The 18,365-nt window shown below is 33.2% G+C and overlaps 3 protein-coding genes across 5 annotated transcripts; 1 reads left to right on the top strand and 2 right to left on the bottom strand.

Annotated features, from left to right (window-relative positions):
• Positions 1-1,905: 1,905 nt before the first annotated feature.
• LOC127900870 (uncharacterized) lies at positions 1,906-5,885 on the bottom strand. Its single transcript, XM_052436127.1, has 3 exons — positions 5,797-5,885; positions 2,812-4,099; positions 1,906-2,706 (listed from the first exon to the last, which is right to left on the bottom strand). The coding sequence occupies exons 1-3, from the start codon at positions 5,883-5,885 to the stop codon at positions 1,906-1,908; spliced, it is 2,178 nt and encodes a 725-aa protein (XP_052292087.1).
• A 3,931-nt stretch (positions 5,886-9,816) lies between these two features.
• Positions 9,817-12,407, bottom strand: LOC102607969 (uncharacterized). 3 transcript variants are annotated; one of them, XM_052437774.1, is made up of 9 exons: positions 12,094-12,407; positions 11,879-11,980; positions 11,440-11,661; positions 11,282-11,340; positions 11,097-11,188; positions 10,862-10,974; positions 10,708-10,770; positions 10,217-10,291; positions 9,817-10,090 (listed from the first exon to the last, which is right to left on the bottom strand). In XM_052437774.1, the coding sequence occupies exons 1-8, from the start codon at positions 12,361-12,363 to the stop codon at positions 10,220-10,222; spliced, it is 993 nt and encodes a 330-aa protein (XP_052293734.1). In that variant the 5' UTR covers positions 12,364-12,407; the 3' UTR covers positions 9,817-10,090; positions 10,217-10,219. The 3 variants fall into 3 exon arrangements, with proteins under 3 accessions (XP_052293734.1, XP_006464446.1, XP_006464447.1); XM_006464383.3 differs by having other exon boundaries at positions 10,221-10,291; XM_006464384.4 differs by having other exon boundaries at positions 10,180-10,291; positions 12,094-12,405.
• A 185-nt stretch (positions 12,408-12,592) lies between these two features.
• Positions 12,593-14,827, top strand: LOC102608833 (transcription termination factor MTEF18, mitochondrial). Its single transcript, XM_006464387.4, has one exon. The coding sequence runs from the start codon at positions 12,674-12,676 to the stop codon at positions 14,354-14,356; it is 1,683 nt and encodes a 560-aa protein (XP_006464450.2). The 5' UTR covers positions 12,593-12,673; the 3' UTR covers positions 14,357-14,827.
• The last annotated feature ends 3,538 nt before the right edge of the window (positions 14,828-18,365 follow it).

Genomic DNA, 18,365 nt, shown 5'->3' with positions numbered 1-18,365 from the left:
GCAGTTGTAAGTAAACGGTAAAAATTTGAGCAGCAGCAGTTGCTATAAATGGAGGCTTAGTAAATCACAAAGTACAATCTATTCTTCATTTTCTTCTTATCAACATAAGCATTCAACAAAGGTATAAAAAATCTTTGCATTTGTCTCAAACTCATCATTCATTCAACTCATCCACAACAGCATTCAACATAAAGAAACTGATGCATTGTCTCAACTAAATGGATTCTGATAGCTCAAACACATCCAGCCAATCAAGCATGCAACAAATTTATGAGCCAGCTTGGAAGAACTTTGTTAATGGGAAGCTGCTGTTGTTCAAAAGACAACAAGCACACACTGACACACAACAATTTATTTCATAAGAACCACCACAAACCCAGCACATGTTGCTGTTCATATCTATACATATCCAGCACACACAATAAATAACACACATGAGCAGTTACATCCTTTAGTAAGTTCAACAAGTACATACAAGCAACTCGCTTCATAACACCTAGCACAAACATAGCACATTGTTCAAGTTAATTTCTTAAGAAACATACATCTAATAACACACAACAATATGCACAAACTATATATCCATTTGTCCTCGCAAACAAAGCAAGTCTCATTTCATAATAACATGTACAAGCAGAGGAAATGCTGAGGAAATGCTGCTGTTCAAATTGACAATGTCAAACATAACAAGAACATAAGCCTTTGCTGAAGTTAACCCTTGACTGCCATAAAATATTCAATCCTTAATCAACAAATTAAAATCAATAAGGAATGAAGTACTGAAACAATATAAAGCACATAATTTTTTTATATTTAGATTATAAAGACGTATGCATTCCAGCAACAATAAGAGTATCACATGTCATCAATGGCTGAATTCCTATTAGCCAATACAAATAACAATACCCTCTGTTTAGAATAACAGGAAGTTATCACCTATAATATCTACTTGAAATGACAAAAATAGGCAAGGCATATATTGCCCCATCAAAAGTGTGTGTTTGTATGTACCACACAACTACAAAATGTACAAAAACTCAAACCTATATCTATGGTTGAGTGACAAAAAGATGATACGACATCTTCATAGCAATGCTTACAGTTAAGGTGATGCATCATCTGATCCCTCAAAAGAATTTGTTAGAAGGGATTAGCTTCACTACTGCTCTTTCCATAATTACAAAAAACATATTTGTAATGCTGTTGGATGCTTTAACTTGGCAATGGTCATTCTTGGGTAAGTTGTCCTTCATAATAAAATGTACAAAAATTAAAATGTAACATATTATTTTGGAATTACAACATTAGTAAAACAAACAGGTGGTGAAATTAAACTTGTATATATGTGTAAAAAATAAATAAACTAGACACGAAATGCTTACCATTTTCATGGACACTGTTCTGAGTGTTCATGGCTAGACCACATGTGACAACTTCTTTTTTGTTACAGCTGGATGTCGCTCCTCGATCCTACATTTAAATAATTAAAATATTTTAGTTCATCATATAAATAGGCAAAGACTAACAAAAGCAATATAAAAACTTCATTACAAACAAGTAACTAAGACCTGATAGAAGTTCTTCTTTACTAATTTTTTATTTTTTCCAACTTTGGTAATAAACTTGCAACTCCTCACGTTGTGGCCTCACTCATCACAGTTAGAGCATCTTACACTTGTGCTCCTCTTAAATGGTTGTCTTTCACTATTCTCTCTTCTTCTTTTAGTTTGGGGCTTGCCAGCAGCTCTAGTGATAGTTGGTGGCAGCAAGTTATCATGTGGGAGTAATGGCCATCTACTTTCATCTGGCACTGGATATAATTGGTGCTGGTAGGTTTTCATAAATGCACTTTTTTTTCAACAAAGAATGGACATATTCATTTACATTATACCTCATTGCATCAATTCAGCATATAGCATGCTTGCAAGGCAAGCCTGATATATCCCACTCCCCGCAATCACAGTGCTTGCTGCCTATATCTACAACACACCTCTTGGAGACATTTTCCATAACTTCAAATGATTTATTGTGCCCAAATATTACAGATAATGCCCTAGATTCAACCCTTGCTTCCATTACTCTTCTCCTAACAAGTGGAGGCAGTTCATCTTGCCAAGTATTGACCAGCTCATGTCTTTTATGTATGAGGATCATAATTTTTCTCCTAATCTCCTCAAGCATTCTTACTATTAGCATGCCTTTAAAGCTACTTATCCAATTATTAAAGGACTCCGTCATATTATTTGTGACATGTGAGCATTTGGTTTGTGTGGAAAAGCAATATTTGGCCCAACATGTCACAGGAATTTGTAACAGCCACCTATGGGCAGCATGGCTGATGCTGTTAATTTCAGCCATATGATTGTTGAACTCCACTTGGTTTCCACTTCTACATGCTGTCCAAAATTCATTCCTAAGCAAGATTCCTGGAAATTTCAGCTTAAAGTTTGCATATATGTGCCTACAACAGTACCTTCTCATGGCCCGAGGAAAAACCATATCAAGTGCATTCAATATACCCTTTTGTCTATCACTTATGAAGCACAAACCCTCACCATCGTTACAACATACTTGATCATAAAGTTTCTCTATAAAATAAACCCAAGACTCAGTGTTTTCAGTTTCTACAACACACATGGCCAGTGGATATATGCCGTAGTTGGCATCTACACTAACAGCAGATAGTAAAACCCCTTTGTACAGACCCTTTAAGTGACAATCATCTACAACAATGAACTGCCTACAACCCTAAACAAAACCCCTCCTACATGCATCAAAGAATACAAAAAAAATTTTAAAGTGAAGATTCACCCTACCACCAAGCCAATCTTTTTCTAGGGACACTGTTGAACCAAGATTTGAGGCTAAGATTGCATGCATGTACCTGAATAGCTTTGTTAAACTGGCCTTATGGTCTTGACCAAGCAGCTCTAAGACTTTGTTCTTGGCTCTGTAAAGCCTTTGATTGCAGCATTTTATCCCATAATTTCTGAATAATTCTGACCCGAACACATCAATATGAACTTCTGTGTTAGCTCTGAATAAATGAAGGAATGTAGCAGCAATCCATGTTGAATTTGCTTCATAGTTTTTGCTGTTTCTTTCACGAGTATGTTCGGGCAAATGAGTTTTAATTTGGAAATGTTTCTTATTCCAATTTGGACTCGCATGTATTCTCCATGTACATCCTGAAGCCGAACACTTCATTGTCACCCTACTCTTCTCATTTTTCACCCTTTTGAGTCTAAAGCCATTTTTTATTGCGAAAACTTTGACAATATTTCTGAACTCATCAACTGTCTTGAACAATTGTCCAATTCTAAGTATAATATTGTCACCATCAAGAGTGAACTCGAAGCCACCAGAATTTGCTTCATACCTACAAGCAGCAGCCTGAACGTTTTCATCTTCACTGTCTGAATCTACCTCACTGTCATCTCCAGACTCATAGGCATCCAATCTCGCATCCCACTCATCTTCGTTGTTAAAATTAAATTCATCATCACTTACATCAGACTCCACTTCCTCTGCATTATTTTCATGATCAGGAACATGTATACTATCATTAGTATTAACAAACCCACCAGCTGTGCTATCATCATCTTCATTGCCTTCAATCTCTTCAACTGAATTTTTAACTTCAGCAGCAGCAGCGGAACATCCAACGACAGATCTGATTTTAGCATTCAAGTCAGGCAAAGCAAATTCATTTACTTCAGCAAAATCAAACCAATCAAGCTCAGAAACTTGTGGAACAGGAAACTGGCCAGAGAGAGTCTCTTCATTTTCATTCTGATCCAGAGAAATAGGTGTTACATCTAACTCCGTTCTAATAATAAATAATGCCCAAGAATAGCTCTTCTGCTTTAGCTTTTTTAATGCGTCTTGAAGGTCAAAGTCAGCTTGTACATGCATATTAGATGTTTCCCATAGCAACATGACATAAACTCTCACTTCGTTAGCATGTCTTATTGGCTTGTCAAAGCACACATCCTTTACATCTTGCCACAACTTCTTTAAGGTGTATTGCTCTGGAATTACAGTTGCTACATCAATCTTTTCGCCAGTTACCACATCGTCTATCTCCATGTAAACATGGCTACAAATTATAAACAATAGCATATTGTAAGTAACAAAAATCCATTAGTAAATTAAAATCCACTATATGGAAATTTAAAGCAAATTGTACCATCAATTACAACACTAACTTCTTGTTTAACTAGACGAAATTGTTGTAAAAGATTAAACTGACAGAGAACGAAAGAAAGAAATTATAGAAAATAATAAAAGTGAGAAGGTAAGAGTGAAAATCAAGCAACAAAGGTAGTTACTAAGGAAAAGCTATAAGAAATGGGATTGGGTAATTAATATTACATCCCAAGAATTAGTAGGCAATATATTTGTCAAACTTGAGCAATTATGTTTCAATTTTTGTTATACATTGAAGCCTCAATCACACAACAACGTTATACAATAAATATAAACAACATAGCAAGAGTGGCTGACAGGTTGCTATTATCATTGTCTACAAGCAACTAATGAATTGCCATAAAATATAAAAATCTAGCTAACATACACTAATTCCTAAAAACACCAGCTGTATAAATTTCCAGACTGTTCGCTAGTTTTTTAGAACATACCCAAAATTTAAGCAAAAGTGCAAAAAAAATTCCATCATAACAAAATTCACATGTATAGTTCTTACAATATCCTGTCCATGTCAAGATGACATCTTAAATGATTAGACAAATCAAAGCACAAGAACTGTAAAGAATTATAGATAGAATCCAAAAAGTTTTAAATAATTGAAAGTAGTAAACAAGAAGAGAAAACAGTAGGGGCTATATATAAGTAAAGAAAAAAAACCAAAAAAGAGAATGCAATAGGAGTAGCGAAGAAAAAAGGAAAAAAAAAATTGTGGAACCAGCACGAAATTGTTGAAAATTCTAATAATTGCCGAAAACATGCCAAAGTGTTTAAAATAAAACCATTATATCTCAACATCTAGGAGATGCCATATAAGCTAAAATTTTGTTCGAGTCTCTCCAGTTTCCAACAGCAAATTAATCAATTACTGACAATGATGACGCAGAAGAATTCAAAACAAGGATAACTCAAGAAAAAATACTGAGAAGGGATTTTTCTTTTTTCTCTCTCTTTTCATTCCTTTGTATAAGTATTGAACTGTTAGAGAAAAATGAAATTTGCGAAACACAATATCATAACCCTTTTTAATCCACATATGAAAAATGTAAAATTAGCAAGCTCAACACAATCATCAACTCAATGAGCAGAGAATCAATACAATAAAATTCAAAGAACCCATTTACATTTAAATCTATTGTATCAATTTTTGTTTAAAAAAATTAGTAAAATTTTGAAAATAAAATGTAACAGACAGCTACATATGAAAAACAAATTAAACTAGAATAATTATTTGGACTCAACACTTGTGTAATTGCATGATTATAAAATCCATAAGAGTCACAATTATTACAACGAGTAAGAAATTTTTTTTTTATCGATTTAATGCCAAAATATTAGATGAGAAATTATTACTATTCCTTGTCAGAGGATTTAATTAACTTGTCAATTGATAGCAATCACATTGCTCAGTTCAGTGAATGCAAATTAGCTCAAAATGAAGAAAATCAAAACTCACAGTTGTTGAAATTAGCATGCACAAAAAAAATTCAAAATACAAAGAACTCATTTTCAAGTTTAATTAACCTAGGTTCAACAAAATCATCTACTGCATGTGATTCACATATTTAAACTATAATAAATTAGGATTACCTCTTTCTCGCTCCAATTCCAGTCGCGGATGAAGCCGTTCGCCGTTGGTACTTGCTTCGTGAAAGGCTTGGGCCACCATCAGAACTCATCTTGTTCGTAATTGAAGATAAAATATTTTTTAATCTTGAAAAGGTTTCAGGCAAATGCAGCTGCTTCTTCACAACCATAGGAAGACGAAAATGGTGCTGGGCGTTGCTTTCATGAAAGAGAAAGCTAAATGTAGGCTTGATTTTGTGAAGATTTTTTTTTATTTTGTCTATTGGACATTACACACTGGATAATAGAGTAAAGCAAGTAAGATTTCCCAGACATCAAGAAGCTTAAGGCTTTAATTTTAAATTATTTTGAATTTTAAATAAGCTTTTACATATTTACCCTTTTATATTAACACCATACATATTTTTATACTAACGGCGAGGGAGGTATGTGTAATTATATTAATACTTTCTATCAAAGTGTTAATACTTCAAACCTCAGGGGAGGTCCCTAAAAATTACCTTTTTTGTATATATGTATGTTGCAATCACAAGAGGTACTTATTTCTATATATATGAATGTTGCAATAAATATTTCAAAAAAAAAAATATAAGTTATTGTCTTTTGCCTTTTGCTCGTGCCTTTGTCTTAATACATTGAGTGAAATCCAAAAATATGAATTGCAACATTCCCAAAAAATAAACTAACTTAACTATTTTCTATATATTATATTCATTATCCTAATAGTGTATTAGTTACAAAAGTTACAAAATGACTTTCATAATTTCCTGGTGAACATGCAATAAAATGAATGATATAGCTCTACGCCTTTACTTCAAGCGTTACTCTGCAACAAAACCTAACAACAATAGTTTCTATATTACTACAAGCATTTTAACCCAATAAATGAAATATAACTATATCATTGAAAGGCATTTAAACCTAACAACATATTAAACAACTTACAACAAATCTGAGTGATTGATTTACCCTTCAAATTTCTCTCTGTCTTTCCTTTAAGAGGGGCAAATTGTGAAGTGACTTAGACTAGCTATTTGTTCTCTAATTGCAATGCTTATTGTAAATGGCTTTCCAAACATAGCTTATAATCTTTGTCCCATTTGTTGTCTATTTGTTGAGCCCCTTGCTAAAACTTATATATTGATCAACAAATACAATCTATTAACATGTTTTGAACAAACTTGTATCTTATTAACAATCTAGTTATGCTAATATTAAAAACTTAGCAAAACGAAAATCTACCGAACTTTCAAGCAATCAAAAAAGAAAAATGACTTTGCTTCAATCAAGTCTAAATGATTTAGCTTTAAAAACATCTTAGAAATATTAAAGAACATACCATGCCTTTGTAGTTCAAATATTAGCAAACTTGATGTAGCTTCGGCACTTCCTACAGCACTAGATGGTTGTGTTGGTGTTGGTGTTATAGTTGTAGTTGTTAAGGCACCAGAAGCCCTTACTTATGTAAGTGTGTTTGTTTTTGTCATTGAGGTACAAGCACCATTGATTTCTAAAAATAATGCACTTGAGCTTGAAGATGCTATCAAAATCTTTCGGTTAGGTTCTTTTGGTGGCCTTGTTTTCTTAAAAAGTTGTTGTGTGGTTAATAGATTTGTTGTTGCAATTGTAGGCAGCTTCGGTTAATGTGTGGTTAATATTCAAGATCATATACAACTTGTTGAGCTTTGTGTTGAGATTTAGTTTTACTTTCATGTATAGGCTAGGTTTAAGTTCAGGGGGTGATGGAACCACATTTCTAGACTTACTTCCCACGTATTTCTTTCTCTAACCTCAATGTAGACTTTGATATTTCTATTTTCAGTTGTGAATGCATTATTTGTGGTCCACGTTCAGGATCTGCAATATTTGAGTCAATTGATTATTTACCTTCAATTTTTACAAAAATAGGCATAAATTTAGGTTGAAGGGCAGATGTCTTGCCTTTTTTTTTCTCTTCCTTGTAACACCCTTAATTCTTCTACCATTCTTCATAGTAGGGTGCTGGTTTAGAAAGTTGCGGTGCTTCTACAACAATAGTCTCAATGTCGTCTTGAAATAATCTTTTTGTTTACCGCATTCACCAAATTCAGTGGTAGCATGTTCATATGAAAATCAATCTCTTTGTGGTTCTTATCATTAAACAAATACAACACTTGATATAATTCACAGTCATTGTCTAGTCTACTGTCCCATTTTTCCCATTTCAAGTTAACGTAACCTCAATAACAAACCTCTTACGAGGTTAATTGTTTCTCCCAAAAGCTTCTCTTATTGTAGTATTGGTCAAGACCATTCTACTTAACATATCTAGATCTATTAGGCCAACATCCCACTTTACACTTATAAAGTTCACAAAAGTTGCCACCTTAAATTTTGTTTCTTATGTATCACAACACACAAATATCAATAAAAATCCATAATCCACACATATACTACTATCACACAAATACTTTGCAACAAACTAATAATTATCATACACAAGAACAGCAAACAATACATTTTGTGCAAGTTAAACATGTATGTGTAAAATTATACACATAACAAGTATAGATAACCTCATTTCGCAATAAAAATACAAGTATTATAGTAATTAAGCAATAAGCACAGTGAACAGAAACAAAACAACAACCACCCACTCCAAAAATCATCACCTACAGAGAACCTTACAGCCACAACCAACAATAATAAGTTGTAATGCCCACAAAAACTTGGACAAATAATAAAAATTCCTAGTTCGCTTTTATTGTGTTCAATCTTTAAATTGCAAAATAAGCAAAAATTTCTAATTAATTTTTTTTTTACTAAAAACGAAAACCCCAAATCCATAAAAATCTGGAGTTTAAGCTGACATTTTCAAGCTTAGGGATTATATACAACCCAAAACAAAAAAAAAAATAGCAAAATGTTACTCAAATTTTGATTTTTCATACTCAGCTATTGAGGAGGTTGTTCAGACTCAAATTCTCCATTATTGTCGCCTGACATTATCTTGCTCCTTTTAAAATTGCGTCTAGAGTGTCTTCAGTGGCGCTTTAGCTTTTGTCTTGGCTAATTCCTAAGAGTGGAAGTGTAGAAGTCGAGCTTTACTTTTGTGCGACAGCAAAGCTCATGTTTTATACCCCACTTTTTTTTTCTTTTTTTTTTAAAGTTTTAACATCTCCACTAGGTAAGAAAATGAGGGGTCAGGTGAAAATTCAGACAATGATTTGATGTTGATGCTGCTTGTACAAGCCACCATTACGTAGCTCTATGTATAACAATCATTATAAATTTAAAATATTTATTTTTGTTAAATTCCAATTAGAAAAATATTGTGCTTAATTATCAAAGATTCATTTTAAGTTTTATTCTATAATTAATGGTGTTTGTCAAACATCGTCAATTTACTTTTTAACTTTTATTCTGGAGCTGCCGAACTTAAAAAAAGTGTAGAACATCACTCTTGACTTTTTAACTTACAACTCACAGCCTCACACTAAGCCTTGTTAGTCAATCTCCAACACGGAAAACAGCCGCGCAAAACCAGCCCAGAGACTCACCGTCGCCGCTGGCCTGCCGCCGCCACCACCACTACCTTCGGTATCTGCTTCCCTCAGCAGTCAGAGCGCGTTCCGTTTTACTTCTTTTCCGTTTCTTTTATGTCTTCTTCACTTTGGCAACAGCGCATGTTCTTCTAATCCTCGTCTTTCTCATGTTTGGAAAATAATGATGCTGGCAAAATAAGAGGTGTATCTGTGGAACAATGTACCATAAGTCCATAACCAACAAAGCAACCATCAAAGAGTTTCTCATTCATTATTAATTGGGATATATGTTTTTTTTCGTAAGTTAACATTTAGTGATTGAGACGGGAAGTAAAGAATGTCATGGCACAATCTAATTCGGTAAATCAACTTTTTGTAATGAAGAAAAATAAAGGAAATGAAAAACTCCGTAAATGATTCGCCAAGTTTTGATGATACTCCCTAAAAAGGATTATTCAAATCAATTGAATTTGAAATAATAATAAAATATTGACATATATTATGATTTAAAATAATCCTTCTTGATTTAAAACTTTTTTCGTTATAATAAAATGTCGGGCATCTTTTTGAAAACAAACAACACTACAGAAAGTCGAATCCATGAAAGATGATACTAGGGTACATAAATTTTTTGTGGCAAAACGCATGAGCCATCAGGAACACGTGGCTCAAATTCACAGATAAACCGAAGAATCCTTGAGAGACAGGATCAGCAACAGAGTACAGACTGATAATGGTGGCAACGATGTGAAAACATACATCAACTCTGCAAACTGAGAACAATGCATCTTCATTAGTATTGCAGGGGAAAAGGAGAATGCATACAGATTACTACAACAATTGTCCAATGAATCAAACTTGCCGAAGAAAGTGGAATATAAGGGCATAGGGATTCACACAGACTATTGTGCACCAGCTTGCTGTATCAACTGAGAATATATGTATTCATCAACCCTCTGTTTGGCCAATGCTACCTATCAAACATCAATAATGTTAATCAAATAGCATTTTTTTTAATATTAAATTTCCAAACAGCAACAACCCCTACCAACACCCCCCCCCCCAAAACAAAAGGAAAAAAAGCATGCGCCGGGGGGGGGGGGGGGGGGGGGGCCCCAAAAGATTACATTTTTAAAACCAATTGCCAACGTAACTGGCAGGGCGTTTCACATAGTAACCTGCTTAAAGTTCCAAAATACTAATTATGTGAGAAGACATGACTCAGAAGTAAAAAAGTGCGATGATTTTTTCAGTATTAGAAAAAAGGCTATATAGGAAGTATAAATCTACTAGATAAATTTGGACACAGAGCATATTATCTAGATTAGAGTTGTGAATCTTTCTTCTCTTTTAGAAAATTCTTGAATATAAATAAACGAAACGGATATACCTGTTGAGCGCTCCCACCAAACTGAATATGCCTGTGCTTTTGTTCACCTTTCCCACCATAAACCTGTAGAAACAGAAATCCAGGGAAGCAAATAAGACCACAATCCAAGCATACGTCAGATGTCACAAAGCTCATGAGTTAAGAATCTTCCCACCTTAATCATTGCTCCAGACTCATTTCTGATCCTTGATATATTGGAGCCACACCGGCCAATCAACCCTCCAACCAATGATTCCGAAATCAACATCTCGAAGGTTACATAGTCAGCTGCAAGAGTGGTTGTCCTAAAGATGATGTGGTTATAAGAAAAAAAATATTAAAACTTGACAAAACTGCAAATATAGCAGTTACAAAGTACCGAGTATTTTGCATGAGAAACATGGAATAACCTGAAGTTGGTTCCACAAATGGTTGAGCTGGTCTTATTGCACTATAATTGTAGGCTGGGCTGATGGAGATAACTTGTCGTGGTGGGTTTTCCCTAAGCAATAAGAAATCATAGTACATTTTATGCATCTATATATACATATATATGTATATATATCTAAACAACAATCAAAGTTGAATAGAGCACCTTAGCTGATTACCAATCTCCACCAAAGCATTTAATACTGCAGGAACATCGCCAGATATCTGAGTTAAACAAATATGTTGATTATTACTCAACAGGGAAAAGAAAAAGGCAAAAAACAATTAAACCAAATGAATAAAGAATAAAAGCAGGGTGCTAACCTGTACGACTCTATCAGATTCATGAGCAGATGCGCATAAAGGCAGTTGATTAGGAGCAAGAATTACAATTGTGGCACCAGATGAATTCCTTAACTTCTCAATGTTTTGACCAGACATCCCAATCAAACAACCTGCTTGGGACCCAGCAATCAAAAGTCTAATTGTGTTTGCAGCGACATGCCCAGCTGCTACTTTTGATGCCTCTGAATTGCTATCATCATCCTGTTAGATAACAACACAAAACTATTCATCTAACCTCATCAAGGGCTCGCTTGATAGTAGTAATTCTCACAATCTGCCAACTCTACTTATCTATCTGATACAAAATCAATTTCCCCAATAACAAACATGTGAAACAAATATATAGGTGAAAAGGTGACTAATACAGTAACTGACTTGAAATTTCATAAAATGAATGTTATAGAAGTAAAGTAACCACCTTTAGAATCAAAGCGGCTATTTGTTGAAGCGCATTTTCAGCATCAGAAACCACATTATCATTATCTTTAGAACTTATAATAATAACACGCTCTTCATGTCGCTGCCAAAAGAAAATCATCAAAGCACATCATTTATTCACCAATCAATGATTAAAAAAAAAAAACCCTAACTTTCCAAAAACAAAATTAGCCCAAAAAAAGAAAGAGAACTTACAGCAATAGCATCAGCGATTTTGATGGTGGCCTTAGTCTCTTCTCGAATCTTCTGGATTCTATGTCCTTCTTTCCCTATGACCTTTCCAATCTGTCTTGAAGGTACTATTATTCTGAACAAGACGTCTTGTGCTTTCGCTCTCCGTTTCGGATCCGATCCTTCGATTTCTCCGTCTTCGCGGCGGCGCTTTCCGGAGACATCGTGCCGCGGTTCAGGTTCGGTGACGACGGACACGGTAGGGTTTACTGTAATTTCGCCTTGTTCGGCCATTAATGCGTAATAACGGCTGAAGTGGAGTGAGAATCAACGAAGAGATTTATCAACATCGAGTCATTGTTGCTGCTCAAATTACTTCTTTATCCTCCCAATTAAAAAGGCCAAAAGAACAAAGTAAAAGTTTTAGCCATATTTTATAATATCACTGAAATAAAGGATTAGCGTGTTATTATCCATTACCGCCAGCCATTCCTATTATTTTGTTTTTAAGTTAGAAAATTAAGGAGTTTTACCGAAAGCCCCAAAACCAAATGCAATAAAAATCACAAAGCCGAAAACCCTAACTAAAACCCAGGAAGCAAAAATGCAAAACCCTAAATCTCTATGCACAATCTTTTCCCGCCACTTGAGTTCAGCGGCAAAACTCAAAATCCCTACAAAGTACAGGCCACGAGCGATCAAAGAAGCGCAACAAGCAGTGACTGAGTATCTCCACTACACAAAGTCAATACCTTTCACTTATGCGGAGCACATTAGCAAGCACTCTCTAAACACTCTCTCCAAGCTCATTGCCGATCTTGGCGTCTCTTATTCAGCCCCAAGTTTCTCTAGTACCTTCCAGAGATTCCTCAGGTACCATCCCATTAACGAATTTGAGTTTTTCTTTGAAAGCATTGGTATTGATCATGCTGAAGTTAGTTGCTTTTTGCCTGCTAATAAGTTTTTCCTTTCGGAGGATTCCTGCTTGTTGAATGCTGCTTGTGCGCTTTCCAGTTTTGGGTTTCCTTGGGACAAGTTGGGTAAGTTATACAAAGAGGAAGTTTCGATTTTTAGTCAGAGTTCACAAGATTTAACAGCTAAGCTATCTAGGTTGAAAAACTATTATGGGTTTAGTAATGTTATTTTGGTCGGCATTTGTTTGGGTTTTCCTCACGTGTTGACTGGTAATGGAGATGAATGGGGTACAGAGATTGCCACATTGTTTGATGATTTGAAAACGGTTTTTGTTGATTTTGGTCTGATGAGTTCTGTTGAGGGAAATGTGGAGGTTTGGTATGATATTTGTAGGAAGATTCGCGTGTTTTATGATTTTCGTTTTGAGAAGGGTAAGTTGGGAGAATTAATGGGTAGGAATAAGAGTATTTTTCTTGATTACCCGGAAGAGGTTTTGGTTCAAAAGGTGGAGTACTTTTGTAGATTTGGTGTTGGAAATGAGGATGTAGGTTTGTTGCTTCTTAAGAGCCCGGAGATTTTGAGTTTTGATTTGGAGACACAAGTGATTTCGGTGAAAGGACTTTTGAACCATCTTGGATTGAGTGCCAAAGAGTTGAAATCAGTTAGTGAAAAGTACCCTTATGTGTTGGGAAGGAACAAAATGGCTAATTTGCCTTATGTGATTAGAGCGGCAGATCTACAAGATTGGTTCTTTAATAAGATTACTAATGGATATTATAAACTGTTGGGGAATTATGCCTTGAGCAATCCTGATGAAGATTTGGATCGAGAATTTGGAGATAGCTTGGAGAAGCTCCTATCTTCCTCAAGAACTCCACGGCATACAATGAATAAGTTGACGTTCTTGCATGGAATTGGTTATGGAGAAAACACTTTGACTTTAAAGGTGCTAGCTAAAGCACATGGCACTGGTAGTGAGTTACAGGAACGATTTGATTGCCTTCTTCGTAATGGCGTTGCATTCTCAAAGTTGTGTATGATGATAAGATTGACGCCAAAGATCCTGAACCAGAATCCAGAAACCATTGAACAGAAGTTGGACTTCCTCTGCCAGGACTTGGGTTCTTCTTTGGACTACCTTTATGCGTTTCCAACATTTTTATGTTTTGACTTAGAATATAGGATTAAGCCCAGGTACAAATTCCACATGTGGCTAGTAGAGAATGGTTTGTGCACCAAAAATTACTCCATTGCAAGCATGGTTGCAACTAGTGAAAAGAGTTTCATATCTCGCATTTATGGAATTCATCCGGCTGCTCCAAAACAGTGGTTGGAGTGTTTCTTCTGTAAAAGACCCAGTAAAAGTTGCTAGGAGATGCTGATTTTTTAATTCTACAGTACCTTGTTGTCAATACTGACCTATACTTAAAAATGATTTTATGGGACAGTTCCTGGAGAATCATACTTCCTCTACTGTAGGATTCCATCTGGAAAATGATCACATTCCTAACTTTCTTGGATTGATCTTTCAGGAGAGGTCTGTAAATTGATGTCTGTCCTCGGTGTGATAATAGCATTACTCATTTTACATAGATTCTTGTTCGAGACCACTCGGATTTTATTTGAAGTTGAGCACTATGTTGATCAGTGGGCCTTAAAAGTAGCTCCTAAATGTTGCTCGTAATCATCAACATAGTACAGCTATTTGACGAGGGTCTAACTCTAATATCATTAGACCTTCAGTTTTCTAATTCAAGGCATTTGTACTTTGTACTTGCAACCCCAAGTCCCCATACCATTGGATGTACATAACAATTGCTGATTATGGTACTTTTTTTCGTGATCTTTTTTCTTTTCTTTTTTTTTTTCACTTGTTTATTATTTGTTCATTTTGTTTATGAAGAAATGCAATAGGCGTTCCTTTTTCTTCCCGACTACTATTTAAGTCCGCGAAGATCCCCCATTAGCATAGTTACTTTCCTTCTTCAGATCGACACTGCAACAGAATTCACCTTAGTTTTGGCTGAATTTTGTGTTACCATGCATGTTTGTCTGAGAAATGAATTGCATATTTGCATAGAAGAAAGGAGAAACCATATGCAGAGTTAATTTTTTTTTTTTTTCCTTCTTCTTGCTAATATTGAGCCAAATATGGATAAATATAGATAACACACTTTGTGAAAGTGATTCTGGTATCCTGTTGATATATATCATTTGCGAATTTAGGGTGTGTTTGGGAGTGAGGTACTGTATTTTTTTAGCTGCAACTGCTGTGGAGTAAAAATTACAGTTGTGGAGTAAAAGTTGGGAAAAAAATTTGTTAAACTGTCAAAGTCCAGCTACAAGCGTTACTAAATACCTTAGTAGTTGAGCTTTGGCAGACCAGTTACCTCACTACACTCCCAAACAAACTATTACTGTGAAATTTCTTAATTTCAAATTGAAATGTAATAAGCTACCTGAATGTTCGTTTTTCGGATCTCATCACTTCTACCCACTTCACTATTTCTATCAAGGAACATTTAATTAATCAATTTTCGTGGGGCAGTTTTTTTAAATGGATGATAGAAAATAAACGGCCATTACAATTGAGGTTGGACCACTATATTTGGAAAATTGGGTTAGATTTGGACTAAATCATATATGGCGAATGAATGTAGGCCACATAAATCCCCTGAGTTCCTCTATGCCACGTTCGTATATATCACATAATGTATGATGCCACGTGTGCCGATATAGAAGTCTTGGGTGGGCATTGGTAATTTTCTAGTGAAGGTTCCGTATTTTATTTGTAATGTTATAAAAGCTGTTCCTGCATTTTATAATAAAGGATCATAATTTTTACGAGTTGTGCAATTTGAAAAACTTCACCACTCATTTATTCAGCGAGTTTGATTATTCCAAAACAGGAACCTTGGTATAAATGCTCAAAAGTTAGTTATAGTAAGTAAATTTACAATAGGAATCCAAAGAAATCAATCATCAATTAGAATAATAATTAAAAAAAAAAAGTCTACATTTAGTCAAAATTGCATAAGATTTTCCCTCATATTTACATAGACATACGGCCATTATTAAGGTAATGTTTGTTTGTTTGTTGTTGTTGTTGTTAATATTAATATTATTTTGGGTTAGAAATTTAAAAAGATTTGAATTTAACTGAACTTTAAATAGATCTGAATATCAATGTTTAAATGATATATTTATTTTTGTATTTTTAATGTCTAATTTTTTTATTAAAAAAAAATCTAAAAGCTGGTGCTTTAACAACACCCTTGTAAGAATTAGTGCCTATTTAGTATGACTTATTTAATGGTCATAAGTGATTATTTAATCCAATAAGCTCTTATCATAATTTTTGTTGTTGTTTGATTATTTTTCTAATAGAGCTTTTGAAACTTAAATAAGTTATTTTGCCTCTATTAGCAAAAACTCAAATTTTGGGCTTTTGGGAGTAGAGGTTAAAACGCTTTTGCAAAATGTTAAAATATTTAAAATATCATCTACTTATTTGACAATCTTATTTGATTCTTTTCATAACATAACTTTAAAAACTAGTCTATTAAAGTAATTTCATAAATTTTTAATAAAAGTTCTTATTGACAACTAAACAACTAATTTTTTTTTTTTTGTTGGTAAAAGCTCTACTAACAAAATCTTTACTTAAATAAACTCTACTTGAAAAGTTATACCAAACAAAGTCTTATAGATACTTGTTTTAACTTGCAAATCAAAATTTAATAAAATAATTGTAGGTCACGTGACTTTAATTGTGAGATAAACTAAGTTATATGAAATATAAATATTTCAATTACTTGACTCACCAACTCTATTTTTAATTAAAATTCATTTTTAAAAATTAAATAAATCAAACATATTTATATTTTTTAAGTTCTTTCTCTCTTAGTCTCAGCCAAAATAATTATTTAATTTAATAATTTCAATAAGAAATTTCTAAAATTCATGAGGGATTATTTTGATTTTCATAGTAACTTATTATTATTAGCATTTACATTGTTAAAAAAAAAACCAGTGTTTAATATAAAAAAATAGAATGATAATTACAAAGTGAAAAAAAAGGACCGAGTGGAAGATTGAGAGAGGTTACGATTTATATAAAATATAGTAAGTATTAAGTATAAATAAGGGCATTTTTTAGAGATAATACTAATTTCTTATTTAGACCTTTTTCCATTCAATATAAGTAAGAGTTTTTTTATTCATACGTAAATATTTTAGAGTCAAACATAAATTCTAAAAAGCAAACAATAAAAACTCTTAAAAATTCGGATAAAAAAATATAAGTCAGACTTCAAATAAAAAACCAAACAACCCCAAAGTGTAAGATTTTGGTTTTTCACCTTAACAGTCAAAACTGAAGCGACGCTCCTAAGGACGTGTTCAAGTAATTTTTAAATAATTTTATTTGACGAGTCATCCAAATTCAAATTTTGACCCAAAAAAAAAACTAAAATTTGGGCTTTATCCATTCCGTTAGTCATCATCATTATAAGATTAATAATAATAATAATAAAAGTCACCCCTAAAAGATGAACTATAAACTAAAGCTCATTTGGGATTGCATTTAGAAGGTTTAAAATTAAAAAGTTAACTTTGGTATTTGATAAATTTTTTTAGAAATTACCATTGCAAAATCACTGCATCCTACAACATTTGAAATGTTGGAAAGGAGTAGCTTTTTAAAATTTAAGAACCAATTTTATAATTAATACAATTCCATATATATCCTTATATATATATATCATAAAAATCTAAAAATTATCCTTATTAGTCAGGAAATAAAGTCATTAACTTTAAAGAGATTAATGTTATTACCAATTGTATTAAGATAACAAAATAAAATGCTAATATAAAATATTTAGATTAGTTACCAATTATTATATGTACACAATAAAAATATTTTATATGTAAGTTTATGTATTTTAAATAAATTTTATTTAAAATAATGTCAAATTCAATCACTTATATTATTACAATAGTTTAACAATAAAATTTATTAAATATTCATGATTACTTTTAAAATTCACAATAATATTAAAAAATAAATAATAAATATTTAACTAATTTTTTTTATAATGAATTATTTGTACGTCACATCTATCATCGTTTATATTAAAAATTACATCATTACCAAATTAGCTTCACATCAGTAACACGAGCCTTGGCGTCAACTCAACCGTAAAGCAAAAAGGGGAGTAATAACACATAAACCCCTTAAATTTTTACAAATTCCTTAATTTTAGGAAATAATCTATCTACTCTAGCCTCTAATTTTTATTTATTTTTTTGAAATCTAGAATTCACTACAAAGAAGAAAGAGAGTCTAATCGATACACCATAATAATATATCTCAGTTGAAA

The sequence above is a fragment of the Citrus sinensis genome, chromosome 3 (assembly GCF_022201045.2).
Source record: "Citrus sinensis cultivar Valencia sweet orange chromosome 3, DVS_A1.0, whole genome shotgun sequence".
In the NCBI taxonomy this organism is placed as follows: domain Eukaryota; kingdom Viridiplantae; phylum Streptophyta; class Magnoliopsida; order Sapindales; family Rutaceae; genus Citrus; species Citrus sinensis.
This window is presented reverse-complemented; position numbering and strand designations above follow the sequence as displayed.

Bases quoted from the DNA above. Each gene is read 5' to 3' on its own strand.
- LOC127900870 (XM_052436127.1), bottom strand. From the start codon at position 5,885: ATGAGTTCTGATGGTGGCCCAAGCCTTTCACGAAGCAAGTACCAACGG. The intron at 4,100-5,796 runs GTAATCCTAATT...TATAATTTGTAG, and splicing joins GGAATTGGAGCGAGAAAGAG to CCATGTTTACATGGAGATAG. The intron at 2,707-2,811 runs GTGAATCTTCAC...TGTCACTTAAAG, and splicing joins AAGATTGGCTTGGTGGTAGG to GGTCTGTACAAAGGGGTTTT.
- LOC102607969 (XM_006464383.3), bottom strand. From the start codon at position 12,363: ATGGCCGAACAAGGCGAAATTACAGTAAACCCTACCGTGTCCGTCGTC. The intron at 11,662-11,878 runs GTGGTTACTTTA...GTTATCTAACAG, and splicing joins TAGCCGCTTTGATTCTAAAG to GATGATGATAGCAATTCAGA. The intron at 10,292-10,707 runs GTATATCCGTTT...GATGTTTGATAG, and splicing joins TTGGTGGGAGCGCTCAACAG to GTAGCATTGGCCAAACAGAG.
- LOC102608833 (XM_006464387.4), top strand. From the start codon at position 12,674: ATGCAAAACCCTAAATCTCTATGCACAATCTTTTCCCGCCACTTGAGT.